The sequence below is a fragment of the Phalacrocorax aristotelis genome, chromosome 2 (assembly GCF_949628215.1).
Source record: "Phalacrocorax aristotelis chromosome 2, bGulAri2.1, whole genome shotgun sequence".
NCBI classification, from domain to species: Eukaryota; Metazoa; Chordata; class Aves; order Suliformes; family Phalacrocoracidae; genus Phalacrocorax; species Phalacrocorax aristotelis.
This window is the reverse complement of record NC_134277.1, coordinates 86922195-86936078: the sequence shown is the minus strand read 5'-3', so window position 1 is coordinate 86936078 and position 13884 is coordinate 86922195. Positions and strand designations below refer to the sequence as shown.

General features: G+C 37.5%; 1 protein-coding gene across 1 annotated transcript in view; it reads right to left on the bottom strand.

Moving 5' to 3' along the window:
• Nucleotides 1-13884, bottom strand: part of DNAH5 (dynein axonemal heavy chain 5) — a 173604-nt gene that overhangs the window by 94550 nt on the left and 65170 nt on the right. Inside the window, exons 18-26 of the mRNA XM_075084263.1 lie at nucleotides 10303-10456; nucleotides 9557-9799; nucleotides 8572-8762; nucleotides 8390-8489; nucleotides 6882-7018; nucleotides 5216-5417; nucleotides 3505-3740; nucleotides 1037-1255; nucleotides 230-292 (exon numbers count right to left, since the gene is read on the bottom strand). Coding sequence (XP_074940364.1) covers nucleotides 230-292; nucleotides 1037-1255; nucleotides 3505-3740; nucleotides 5216-5417; nucleotides 6882-7018; nucleotides 8390-8489; nucleotides 8572-8762; nucleotides 9557-9799; nucleotides 10303-10456 — 1545 coding nt within the window. The remainder of the gene's footprint in view (nucleotides 1-229; nucleotides 293-1036; nucleotides 1256-3504; nucleotides 3741-5215; nucleotides 5418-6881; nucleotides 7019-8389; nucleotides 8490-8571; nucleotides 8763-9556; nucleotides 9800-10302; nucleotides 10457-13884) is intronic.

The following is a 13884-nucleotide window of genomic DNA, read 5'->3' as shown; positions in this document are numbered from 1 at the left end:
CTTAGCTCCTTAAAAAAAAAAAACAGAATATCTAATTTTAACAGCATTCCTTGCAAATGCATAGAAAAAAATACCAATTTAGCTTCCATGAAGTTAAAACAGACTTTGCCCAATTAGTAACCCTATACATCGATGAAAATTAGTTCAACTACTCCATTTCATTCTCAGAGCTTTCAGGTGTCAGTTTACTTGCAATAAGCATTAAGCAATATCTTAGAATTAACAGTACCTGAAACATAGTAAGCCTGTCACTAGCTTCCCGAGGCTCTAAACCAACCACCAGTGGCCCATTCTAAAAAAACAAAAAGTAAGAAAATAAAAAATTAAATTAAATAGTGAATTTAGAGGGTGAAAATAGCCACAACTTATTGCTAATCAGCGTTTTCTAAATGCTAAACTCAAACATTTTTTGCAGCTGCAGGATTCCATACCTAAATCAGATAACAACCGAATCAAGAGACCACAGTTACCTACTGGAACAAGCACTTTATTTTAAACAAATATCTGAAAAAAACTAAAACAAAGAAGGCAATTAATTGTCTTTTTAATACAGAAGTATTCATAGTAGTGTAAAAGGTAGGCAATAGTAGCTCCTCTCTCAAGTAAAAATCAGTATTACTTAGAAGATGGTATAAGACTGGTTCAGCTTGACAACTTTATATTCTACTGAGAAAGAATATAAGCGCTTAAGTCATTTGTACTTAGATCCAACATCAGAAACACACTTTTTACTATCTAACATAATTTCTCATTAATCTCAATCTTCACATTTTCTCATGCTAATTAGATGTTTACCATAAATCCTAAATGTCTCAAGTCTTAATCTTTACAAGCATTACATACTTAAGTCACATACAACAGAACACCAAAAACCAAAGCCTGCCCTGCACTGAAACTCAAATACCAGATTAACAAGAATAACCATATTCTTCAGACAGTAGAGGTACAATCCATTAATTAGTCAACTCCACAATCTTTCCATGCTCCCACTGCTCCTCAAAAACTCCTCTAATAAAAATACACCACAAACACTTGCCTGATCGTAATCTGAATAGAACTGTGCACAGTCTTCAGCAAAAGTCTTCACAGTGCTAATGAGCTCTCCCCTGAAGTTTGGCTGCAAAGCAATGAGCTCATTCTGCACTTCATTTGCACGGACTAGCAGTTTTTCCCAAGTGTAGCGCAAAGTATCCACCTTCTCCGTCTCTTCCTTGGCCACAAGTAGATCATATTTGTTTAACATAGCATAGGATTCCTGTCAGAAGGCAGATCAAGATACACAAAATTACAACTGTAGCTAGTTTTACACATATATGTCTACTAACATTTTAAATTTTTAAGAACAGAGAATGATTTGTTAGAAAACGAAACTCTGTTCTGTCTGCATAGCAATTATTGCAATCTGGTAAACCAATACTAAACTGGAAGAAACATCAAAATTAAAACTATCTAGCTCTCCTTACTCCTTACCTTTCATATAGCATTCTGCTTTCTGGTAGATTATTTTCCCTAGTGCAATTTGCTTCTCTAAAAAACTATTTCCAGTTAAAGTACTCCTTAAGTCCACGGGTTTTAGTGTAATTTTAATGAGAATATATTTCTGATCCATGTCTTCAGTTACCTGGTATGACCCAAGCTGAATATTATGGGAGGTGAGCCATGAGAAAACATCTAAGTAGAAGCCTTCAAGCAAGCAAATCAAGCAAGCTTCTATTCCATAAAGACCTTTAAGCCCTACATTTAAGACTTCATGTTTTCCACAACAAAGAATTGGGAAACCATATCAAAAGTTACCACAACTAATTTGTTGCAACTATTTCAGATGTTACAACTATTCATCATTCAGAATGAGGAATCTACTTTAAAAATCCTAGTTAATGGTCCTCTTTTTTTCTCAGAACACTGACCTCCACTTGTACCGTCAACATATAAACACTCCACATACTGAAACCCTTAGTCAAGTTTCACAAAAGCACAGCTGATATTCACTTCCTGCAAATTAGCATAGGGTAGGGTAACAATGAATCCTGTTGGATAACAGTTTCATCTGAAAATTTTTCTATAAAGTGGAGTTACTTCCAGTTACATTTTCCAGTTTGATCAAACTGCAGACAAACTGCAAAAACTGAGACATAACTATCTGTCTGCCTCCCCACTGTGTGGAAAACATGTCAGCCTCTGTTTCAAAAATCTAAAGCATGACTCCTTTCCTTGTGTCTCTTGAGGCTCCTGCTTACAGAATTGGAAGCTTAGGAATCCTTGGCTACCACGGCTTTTTCCTTGGCTCCACATGACACGGTAAACCACGACAGGTCTTAGCAGGAACTTACAAGATGTCATCTCCTAAGAGATCCCATTACCTACAACAATTTCACAGAAGGTTCCAGCTGCAGATATGCTTTGCTCACCACCATAAACTATTTGTCCTATTTTTGCTCCTTCACACAACTAGGGAGACCCTCACAGCTTCTTAAGCTGAGAGATATACTCCTCCTCAGCTGTATTCTGCAAAATATGGAAGGGCTCCATACTCATTTCCATTATTTGCACATATGAGTACATACTGCATTCTGTAGTTTACATCTCCTCAGAGAAAACAGAATCAGAAAACACAGGTGCAAGATGTTTGTCTGACAGCAAACAGTTCTTGCATCTCAAAAAGAGAATATTAGATTTGTCAATATGTGGTAGATAAGAATTCTGTGTTAAGTTACTTTAAAACAATAAGGACACAACCCTTACAATAAAATTATGGGCCATCAGGAATCATGATCATGTCTTCGGAAAAAAAATTAATTCTACTGAACATCTAGTCAATGGTGCATTTTGCTAAACTATAGTGTTCTTAAATCCATACTCTGGTCAGGAATGCAGAGAAACAGTTACTATCTGTTTTTAACTCTACCATTTGACCAGAAGTTGCTACATTGTCAGATATTCAATAAATGTATTCTAGTAAGTTAACTTTTTTAAGGAATTCAGTTGTTTATTTCAACCCGTGATATAGCTGATAAAGCAATCACTCTCATGCATTCTCATATAAACTACTTAAAATTAGCTTTCTTCTCTTCTGTAGGCTAAAAAAAAACCAAAATCAATGCTTTTCATACACAGACTTTTTCCATGAAGTACCAAAAGCTTTCTTGCATTAAATATCAGTATTCCCACCTTCCTCTTAGCTCAACCACTCAATTTCTTCACTATTCACTAAACCACCTCTCACCTCAACAGGTTTACGTTTCACAGAATCACAGGTTGGAAGGGACCTCAGGGATCATCTAGTCCAACCTCTCTAGGAAGAGCAGAGTCTAAACAAGATGGCCCAGCACATTTGTCCATATCAGAGTTCCATGCAGAAAACATTTAGAGGAACACAACAGGTCTTCCACCCAACATTTAGCACATAATAAATCATACCTTTTCAAAGTGCACTGTTAAGCTTTAACCCAGAAAATAACTGCTCTCTTGGAACAGTACCATACTTTCAGCATTCCTGTTAACTACCTCAATGGGTCCAACTTGGGACTCTATGGAGATCTGTAGTTCTCTGATCTCTTTTAAAGCTGCCATGACTGTTCTTATATCATCCAGATCCTTGATGTGTCGATTTAACTTCTTGCCAGTTTCCTCTATAAAAGTGAAAATTGCTTCCATCTCTGTTCGGTACTTCTTGTTACAATGACACCCCAGCAAAGTCATCCAGGCTTTGGTTTCTGCTCTCAGTGCTAGCTTCAGATCAGCTAAAAATATTGAACAATAAATAGATATTTAGATATTGTGGGTATTTTTTAGGATGTACTTTTACTCTTTTTTCAGTATGTATTCTCTTCATTCCCAGTTCTGCTTTTTCAGTCTAACCACCCACATACAGAGAAGATGAAATCATACTGACAGCTTTGAGTGGTTTCTAGGATTGCTTGCAGTTCAGGATTGCTTTCCTCCTAATCTTCCTAGAATGTATCATCTTTCCTGCTGGGAAGATGAGGCTGGACTCCACACTCCTTGTCTTCTTCGTTTATCATTATACACATTTCTGTCCTACACATCACTAACAAATTGTTATTATTCTCACTTAAGTCTAAATTTTTTTCTAAAATTAATCTTTAAAAAAAAATATTGTGAGGGGAAATAGTAAGACTCTGATTATGGAAGTTGAAGAAACAAAGTTTAATCTGACGTTTAATGAAACCAAATGGTCCAGCACCATCTAATTTTTATAAGTTTTATCTGTAGCATCAGTGGAACCAACTGACAAACATTTAGAGAGAATGCTGAAGTCTTACTGAGTTACTGCCCAACTTTGCAACAATCCAGTCCATTTCTCTAAAGCTCTGCCATTAAATTCAAATTTCTTCCTCACAGTTCTCAACAGAACAGTCAAAAATCAGTACCAACACAAACACTACATATAATTTTAGCTAGATATACTTTCAGCCCTGTTACCTATTCATTCTCTGTGCAGATTTCACTTGTGTGTCTTCCTTTTTACACAGTGCCTCTTCCCATGCTTAGCTCTGACACCTGATGGTCTTTTGTATTTATTAAATACCGGAACTACCCCAGCTCTGTTGAGTTTCAAAAGCCAGCTTGTTTCTCTAGTTCTTTGTCTTACACTATAATCAATGACATTTGGTTGACACCACTTCTAATGAAGAAAATATTCTGCTTCCTCAGATTTGACATCCACTGCAAAATCAGCTGCATGCATTTCTTACAGTCCATCATAGTTCCCAACTGTCTTTTCTGTTACACTAGTGTAAAACGTTTATGCAAAATTTAGTTAGGTGATGTGCAACCTGAGCTACAAAAAAGTAAAGATTTGAGTCCTGGCTTTCATGACAAAAAGGGAATCAGCAACAACATGAATGCTTCACTTAACTAACTGTATTAAATAGAAAGCTTGTCAGCTGTCTCATTACATGCATCCAGACAAGGAGAGAAGCAACATAAACTTATCATCTTACTCCCATAAAATATGTACCTATGGGGGTCAGAAGGATAAACAAACAGCTACCATCAACCCCATAGCCGAGCAGAAGTATCCAGGTGGTGGAAGAAGCTCCAGCTGAGCCTCACAGATACACTTGTGTTAGTGTTTTGTTTGCATGCATGAATGTTTTCTCCTTTCCATCTTTAACATAGATCACCCATCCAGAACTAAGCACCATCTCTCCTTCCTACACGAGTCAGAAAGAAATGGAAATCTGAACTCTACCAGTGTGCAGTGCAATAGCTCCCACGCAGATATATTCAGGCTCAGAATCGATTTTCAGCTCCAAGTCTTTGAAATGCAGAATTTCAGATTCAAATTCAGACAGTAAGGGGTTTCCCATCATTAATTTATCAATGGTTTCCTCCTTGTCCCTCTGCCATATATGGCAGTAACAACTAAAACTCTTCACAGCTGTAAGAACTTCCTGAAACACATCAGAAGTCCAAAGAAAGATTCTCAGCATTATATGTATAACACATATAATTTCTTAGCATCTGCTAGTTAGAATACATTAAGAACTCCATAGTGGAACAGGTTGCATCACCTCACTGAACAGAAGGCTGCTGGTAAATTTATGCTAAAGCAAGTTCCATTAGCAATCACAAGCCTTGCCAGGAACTGTATGATAATCACATTCAATTTGTCAAATCAGCTACAGTATTTTCCAATAAAGTGATTCTTCAGTCAATAAAATCCTAGGAACCAGTGGGAAGTAAAAAACCTCTTTAAGACTAGGATAGAGTATACTTGTCCTTCCCTACCACTAGCAATCAAAACCTGAGCTCCAGGGCCCAGCATAACAAGAGCAGTAACTCGATTTGTTCTCAAACAATGAATTTATGAGACTTTTTTTTTTTCATTTATGACATCGATGATGATTACATTAAATTCTACACTCAATTCAGGTACCTTTGATTTCAATATCAAAGAGCTTGCAAAAGAATTATTTTTCTGGTTCTCAGGAGTGCAGGAAAATGTCAACGTTAAATCATCATCACTTCAGCTAATTAAACAAGTAAATTAGAGGTGACTGCTATGAGAGATAACCCACATCATGAATTATGATAAACATAGTGCATGCAGGCATTTAAACCTGGCTAAATGATAAAGGTTTCCAATTACAAAATATTGAGTATCAAAATACAAAGATAACTATCTACCATTATTAACTGCACCTTACTCTTCAGCACAAACCTATATGGCATCGTGCTAGTTACACTTCAGTACTGCTGAATTTACAAGACTGAATCAACCTGGCAAGGCTCCATTGTAAGGCTGGACTGGCCCCAGGAGGAACTGATGCAGAGTTCCCCAAAGAAGTATCAGTTCAATACCTAGAGTTTACTAGAGAGTGCATAGAATCATGAAAGGGCAAAGAAATTATTCATATCCCTTAAGCTATCTCCTAACCTCTAGTAGCAAATCCTATGCAGCACTTCACAAATGCCAAGCTGACAGCCAGTTGTCTTCCAAAAACCTTCATAATGGGCCAGAAGTCATGCTTGCTTCATTAGAATTTCTATGTGAATAAAACCATATTTAACACCCTTGTACAATTACTTCCAGTTCTATATTAAGTACATGCAACTCAACTATACCTAGAGTTTTTTATGGTGTTTTACCAACTGGAAATATGTTTTTGATCAGACCTAAGCATAATACTCAAAACCTCATAATTTTTTGAGCAGAGTACACTTAATCCACGTTACACTTTCAAAGCATATTTTCAAATTTGTAGGCACATGTTTTCCATCTACTACCCTACACTTTTTCATTCATATGTTTAATCACTGCTTTAAATGCCCACCCTTATTGCCCAAGGACTTTAAAAGTAATACATTAACATCATTTGAAGAGTGATATCAAATTAACATCCCTATTGTCTTACCCTTTTTGTAGAATTAATAGCAGTGCCAAGTAAAGATACTAATTTAATAATTTCTTTGTTCTCTGAAACACTCTTGAAGTAGTTCTGGCTTTGCACTGGATCAGACAAACTGAGTGATGCTGCATCTGACACACCATCTATAAAGGCAGATTCAAATACAAAAGCAGTTTTAGGACAGGCATATTGTTTAGGCCAAGCAAATTCCTATAAACAAAAACTAATGACCTATTTTTCAATAAGCATGCATTTTAAAGTTACATGTTCTTATTAATCAAAAAAGCAACTAAACATCTAGGGAGCCAATATAATTGCCAAAAATTCATAAACCCCTCCATTTTAGGAAACTTGCTTCATTTAGGTACTCTGCTAAATTTTGAACAAGTTCCACTCCAATCTTTCAAATATAATCCTTACTTTTTCCTCATCTCTCCCCAAGGTTTATGCTATACACTTCATCTAAGTGATTTACTAATATGTCGGCATTGAGCAAATCCATAAATATTTTTATTTTCTAAAATAACGTGGGGTAGACCACAATTGACACTTTGAAAAACAAATTAACATTAAATCTGAGAAGAAGATCACAGCCAGTCCTCAAGGACAGTCCATCAGTTAGCAAGTACCCACAAGATTGAACTTACCATCATTTGTTATTCCATCTCAGGCAAGGGAAACCCTTAGTTTTGAAAGAACAATTTCATTTCTTAATCAGTTCAAGTATTACTTTCCTATTTTTTAGGTGTATAACAGGGAGCTAACCTAAAAAGACTCAATATATTTGTGAAGTACCTGAAGTACAAAGTAGAACAATTAATTTGGCTTGATTCTAAACTGTTTCAGACAAGAAAAAACAGCAACCAAATATACCACCTTAAACTTCCTTGAATTAATGCCTTCAATAACTTAATTCCATGTCTGATCACAAAACAGATTAAGTTAAAAGCCTTTTTAGAAATTTTAGTCAATTCAGTCCTCTACACAATCCCCTCTCCACCAAATCTGCAATTATATAGACATTTCTATTTAATACCACATTTTGTTTAAGTTCAACTTACCCTTCCTAAAGGGGAATTTCAGCACAAGTTTAAGATGCCACTTGAACATGTCGAGTTACAAACCACACTGGCAAATAATGAAAGATCTTGTGTAGCAGTAGTGACTAGAATTGTTTTCCAAACTCATTCACAATTTCTACTATGCTGGCACCCTAACAACTTCTCACATGCTGCAGGTAGAACCCAAAGCAGTACAACACTCTGAGAGGCACAAACAAATCCCCTTACTCAAATCCACACAAAGACAAGTATCTTCAGGGAAGCCTGGTTTCTAATCACAAAGAGAAGCTCTGGCATTGTTATTATATCCTCCTTCTCTGGGGCAGTTTAAGATCTATGAAGTCTTTATTCTACTGCTTTCGATGCATTCTGTGTTTAATATCCTTTAACACATACTGTTTAAGTCACATTTACCTAACATTCAGATTAAGAGATGTCAGAGTTTAACATTACCATGGGTGTTTTTACTTCCAGTCTCTTTCATTCCATCATCAGAATCACTGTCTCTGCTCTCACACTGCATCACAGCCACTTTTCTCTTTAACATCATCTTCTGGGGAAGAAATAAAATTTTGTTTTCTATTTGTAGTAATTTTGAAACATTAGTTTTAGGTAAGGCTATTAAAGACACAAACCTTGGATATTCTCTCCTGACTCCACTGTCCGACTCCTTTCATTACTTTGACAATACTCTCTACAGCTTTATTAAGTGTCTGCTGTACCTCATCCAAAGAGGGTGTCATGATGATATTAGGGATAGATAGGTTAATACTAGTCCTAATTATAGGATGAGCACTTCTTTTCTGCTTAGAAGCACTGTGATTTTCTGAATGAAAGACAAAAAAAAAGAAAAAAAAAGTTGTTCACATTTTTTTCAGGACATCAAACTAGGCATTGTAGTGATATAAACCAATATATACATCCTACTGTTGACTACTGAGTGTTATTTCTTAACGAAAGAAAGATTCCCGAGTAATTTACAAGAGGTATTGGTAGAGTCCAGAGCAGAACAAGTGAAAACTAAGTGCCACGCTATTACTTTCCATGAAGTTCCTCTTCAACTTGTTCCATGCAGCTAAACTCTGTTTAGCAGAAAATTTTATCTGGCTTGTACTCCCAGTCAGCGTATTAAACTGGGCACAAAAACTCCTCAGAATTTCATTGTATGCCTTATATGCTATAGAGATCAAATACAAATGCTTTATTTTACACTTAAAAAGAGTGTTCCATCATAATGCACAGAAAGATCCAAAGGCAATTAGTAAGAGAAAGGGAACACACCCCTTTCTCTATTGCTTTTTTCATACAGTTTTATGTAAAAGCCAAGGTCAAAGAGGTAACCACTTATCAAGTCCAGCTCCAAATACAATATCCAGCTTCAGAACAGTACAGTCAGTCCTAAGAGAAATGGCATCACAATGACACATTCCTGCTCTCACAGGAAAAAAATTCCTTTGGAAATATACCATGTTATCAATTGATTTAACAAGGCGGCTTATTCAAACTCCTTTTGTTTCCCCCTCTTTTACGTATGTGGTTCTTTTTCATACAGTACTGGGATGTTATATTCGCATATTGCTTTTTATAGGCTAAGAAAACAAAGTACTGCAATACGGCCACCTAAGAAGTTGATCATGGAAGATGCATGGATGCGCTTGCGTAGAGTCTCCAGAGTGTTTCGAGTGACTTTCAAGAGGGAGTCAATATTACAATGATTGAAGTAGGAAAGCAGTTCATTGGCTTCTTCCTCTAACATTTCTAAATCTGTTCTCTTCCTCTTTGCTGAAGCAGACAGTCCAGCCCATATCTCACTGGGACTGTGGGAGGAAGTCAAGCTTTTTGATCTTCTTTCCTCTTCTGTTGCTAAAACATCACAAATCTAGTTAGTTAAATTGACTTAAGGGACCTGAAAACACAATAATGCAACACCTCCACAGGTGTCTGACATACAGCTAAATTTTACAGAAGTGCAAATTATACTAATTTGTAATCTGTACCTCAATGTAACAGTCCTTTTGTTCCTATCCACCTTCTCTACTCAGTCCAAACTGGCATGACTATCACCAAAATTTGGATATTACTTCATATATTCTTTCTCTAGCAAGTCCAGCAATTAACCAAGGCCTGTAAGTAGCTGCTCCTATAGCATTAACATTTCAACATGCAAGTTAGACTGATAATAGTGACCTATTTTGCAGACAACGGATGACTGTTAGATGATCCATTACCCAGGCAAATTCAGACAAAAGTCTTTAGACATTAGATACTGATTGGTACTTCAGTCAAGTAAGCTACAATATTGCCCAACACATACTATCAGCATGAAAAAGAAACATAAGCACAGAGCTACAATACAATCTTCTTACCTGTATGTTTTCCCCTTATTTCACCAGTGGGTACAACTGACTCTTTTCTGACCTGTTCCTCAGTGTCAAGTAACATGTTAATCAGCTCATTAGCAGCGTCTTCCACCAGGGAGCTTTTTAAATGTAAAGTCCGAGAACCTTTTATACAGAGCTCCTGTTATCAAACCAAAACAAACATATGTTCTTATCTTCCCAGTTCTCACATATATTTCACTGTCATAGCAGTCTTTATTAATATAGACGTCAAGGCCTTGTATTTGTGAAAAACAAGATCAATACACAACATGATTTTTAAATTGGTTTGTTCCTAACTGTTTAGTGTTGGATTCTTTGTTGTGCCAAATAAGACATCATAAATGTCTTTCAAAATTGCTGTGGCTTGTTCCCTAAATCACATGAGTCATCCATAGTTAATATAACAAATCAATGTTTATAAAGCCTTGTTCCATTAAATGGCTCCCAAAAGCAAGTGCTTCTTAATTTTCTTAACTTTCCAATGTAGACATGGAAGATATAACCTTTCTTTTAACTACTGCCATTTAACATTACTTTGGCTGTGCCATAAGGAGTATTAGCCAATCATATTTCACATTTATAGCTAGACAGGAGATAAAATCTAATAAAAGCTGTATTTAGGATTAGAATAAACAAGAAAACTATTAACTGGGGGGAGAAGGAATCGAAGAATGAGATTTAATAAAATTCAGAAATATATTATTGTACAGTTTTTTTCTTTAATAGTTATAGTAAAATTGATCAAGTATGTTTTAGCCAAGTATAATTTTTACCTAGATTGCCTTTTGATGTTTTTTCTTCTGTTATCTCCTATTTCTTTAAGCTTAACCAAACCTGGCTACCTCTGTTTAATTAAAAATCAATAATTGGAAAAATTCAGCCATTAGCAAGATTCAATCATTTCTGAATTTTAAGACACAATCTTTGATTTTCACAGAATCACAGAGTGGTAGGGGTTGGAAGGGACCTCTGGAGATCATCTTGTCCAACCCCTCTGCTTGAGCAGGGACACCCAGAGCAGGGAGCACAGGAACGCGTCCAGGCGGATTTTGAATTTCTCCAAGGAAGGAGACTCCACAACCTCCCTGGGCAGCCTCTTCCACTGCTCTGGCACCCGCACAGGAAAGAAGTTTTTTCTCATGTTTAGGTGGAACTTCCTGTGTTCCAACTCGTGCCCATTGCCCCTTGTCCTGTCGTTGAGCACTATTGAAAAGAGTCCAGTCCCATCATCCTGACACCCACCCTCTAGATATTTATAGGTATTGATAAAATCCCCCCTCAGTCTTCTCTTACGCAGGCTGAACAAACCCAAGTCTCTCAGCCTTTCCTCATAAGGGAGATGCTCCAGTCCCTTGATCATCTTCGTAGTTCTCTGCTGGACTTGCTCAAGGAGTTCCACATCCTTCTTAAACTGGGGGGCCCAAAACTGGACACGGTACTCCACATGTGGTCTCATTAGGGCAGAGTAGAAGGGGAGGATAACCTTTCTCGATCTGCTGGCCACACTCCTTTTAATGCAGCCCAGGATACCGTTGGCCTTCTTGGCCACAAGGGCACAGTGCTGGCTCATGGCCAGCTTGTTGTCCACCAGCACTTCAAGGCCCTTCTCAACAGAGCCACTTTCCAGCAGGTCAGCCCCCAGCCTGTACTGGTGCCTGTGGTTTTTCCTCCCCAGGAGCAGGACCTTGCACTTGCTCTTGTTGAATTTCATCAGGTTCCCCTTGGCCCAGCTCTCCAGCCTGTCCAGGTCTCGCTGGATGGCAGCACAGCCTTCTGGTGTATCAGCCACTCCTCCCAGTTTTGTATCATCAGTGACCTTGCTGAGGTTACACTCTATCCCATCATCCAGGTCACTGATGAATATGTTGAACAGGACTGGACCCAGCACAGACCCCTGGGGAACACCACTAGTTATAGGCCTCCACCCAGACTCTGCTCTGTTGATCAATACCCTCTGAGTTCTGTTGTTGAGCCAGTTCTCAATCCACCTCACTGTCCACTCATCCAACCCACATTTCCTTAGCTTGCCTATGAGGATGCAATGGGAGACAGTGTCAAATGCCTTATTGAAGTCAGGATAAGACAACATCCACTGCTCTCCTTTCGTCGACCCAGCCAGTCGTGCTATCACAGAAGGCTATCAGGTTGGTTGAGCATGATCTTCCCTTGGTGAACCCATGTTGACTTTTTCTGATAACATTGTTGTCCTCTACATGCCTGGAGATGACCTCTAGGATGAGCTGCTCCATCACCTTTCCAGGGACAGAGGTGAGACTGACTGGCCACCTATAGTTTCCCAATGATTTCCTAATGATTCAGTCCAGTTGACAGAGAAGCCAGATCTGATTTGCAATATCACTGCAACTACTAAACTAAGTGCTTTGAATTTTTTCCACAGTATAACTATTTTTGTTGCAGAAATTTCTTTAGAAACTTCAAGATGCCTGTTAGGTGATAGAACCTATTGATAGTCCCTTCTAATTAAAAACTACAATAAGCTTACAAAAGCTGTTACTATTTTCATTGTACCCATAGCTGGGGTTAGTATACCACTAACTCTGCTAAACCAAACTGACTGGCTGTTGTGGTGTTGTAATTGCTATGTAGCAGCCCAAGTTTTCCTGCAGATCAACATTAAGCAATATCAATTATCACACAGTGCTGAGAAGCTTTTTGTGCTCGCTTACATATTTTTACTTTAGTGACTTTACATTTTAGTACTAGCCCTATCAGGAAAGCAGCAACAGGATCAATAGAAAAGACTATGGATTGTGAGGCTTACAAAATATCATTCATTCCATAAAATAATATTTTAAGTTTTACTTTGTATTTAACAACAAGCTGAGCTGTTATAAGGGACAAAATAGGAAAGGCCTAACTAACACTAACAGAAACAAAATGTTCATTTGTAGTATTTATTGCTACAAGAGGCCAGGGATGGGGATTATCTACATGATCTTCTACAATCTCTTCCAAAGCAAAGTTTATTTCAGGAGAAAACACAAGTTAGACTTTCTATCCTAAAATGCCAGAATATCTCACTTTTGCCTCATAAAAATAATTCTGCCATTCAATTTTATTACTAGCTTGATCAGCTTTCTAACTAACAACTTACACACAGTTAATCCTCTTCAACATACAAGTACTGTGATGGGGTGAAGGAAGGGGCTTTTCCCTGAATACCCTCAGCCAGGTACTTCTGAGTATATTTTGCACATCGCTTTACCAACTCAGGAGAGCTTGAGATTAACAAAGATAGTCAGTGCACAATCATTTCCATAGTATTTACTCTCCCAGGCAATCAAGTGCACTTGTTACAGAGCTATTCACAGGCATCAGATGGGCAATTCCCTCATTTAAAGGCACTAACAAGCAACAATGACAAAAAAGATACTATCACAGAGGACATTTAAGTTGAGTGACATCAAAGCATAAAAGGAATAGCATACAGCAGTTGGCTTGACATTAATAAGCTCAGAAAAGAACATCTCAGCTCAGGCCTCTTTGCATTTGGTATTTTGTTCCTTTTTAAGGTTCCAGCCAAGCAAATGGGGATTTTCTTTCTTC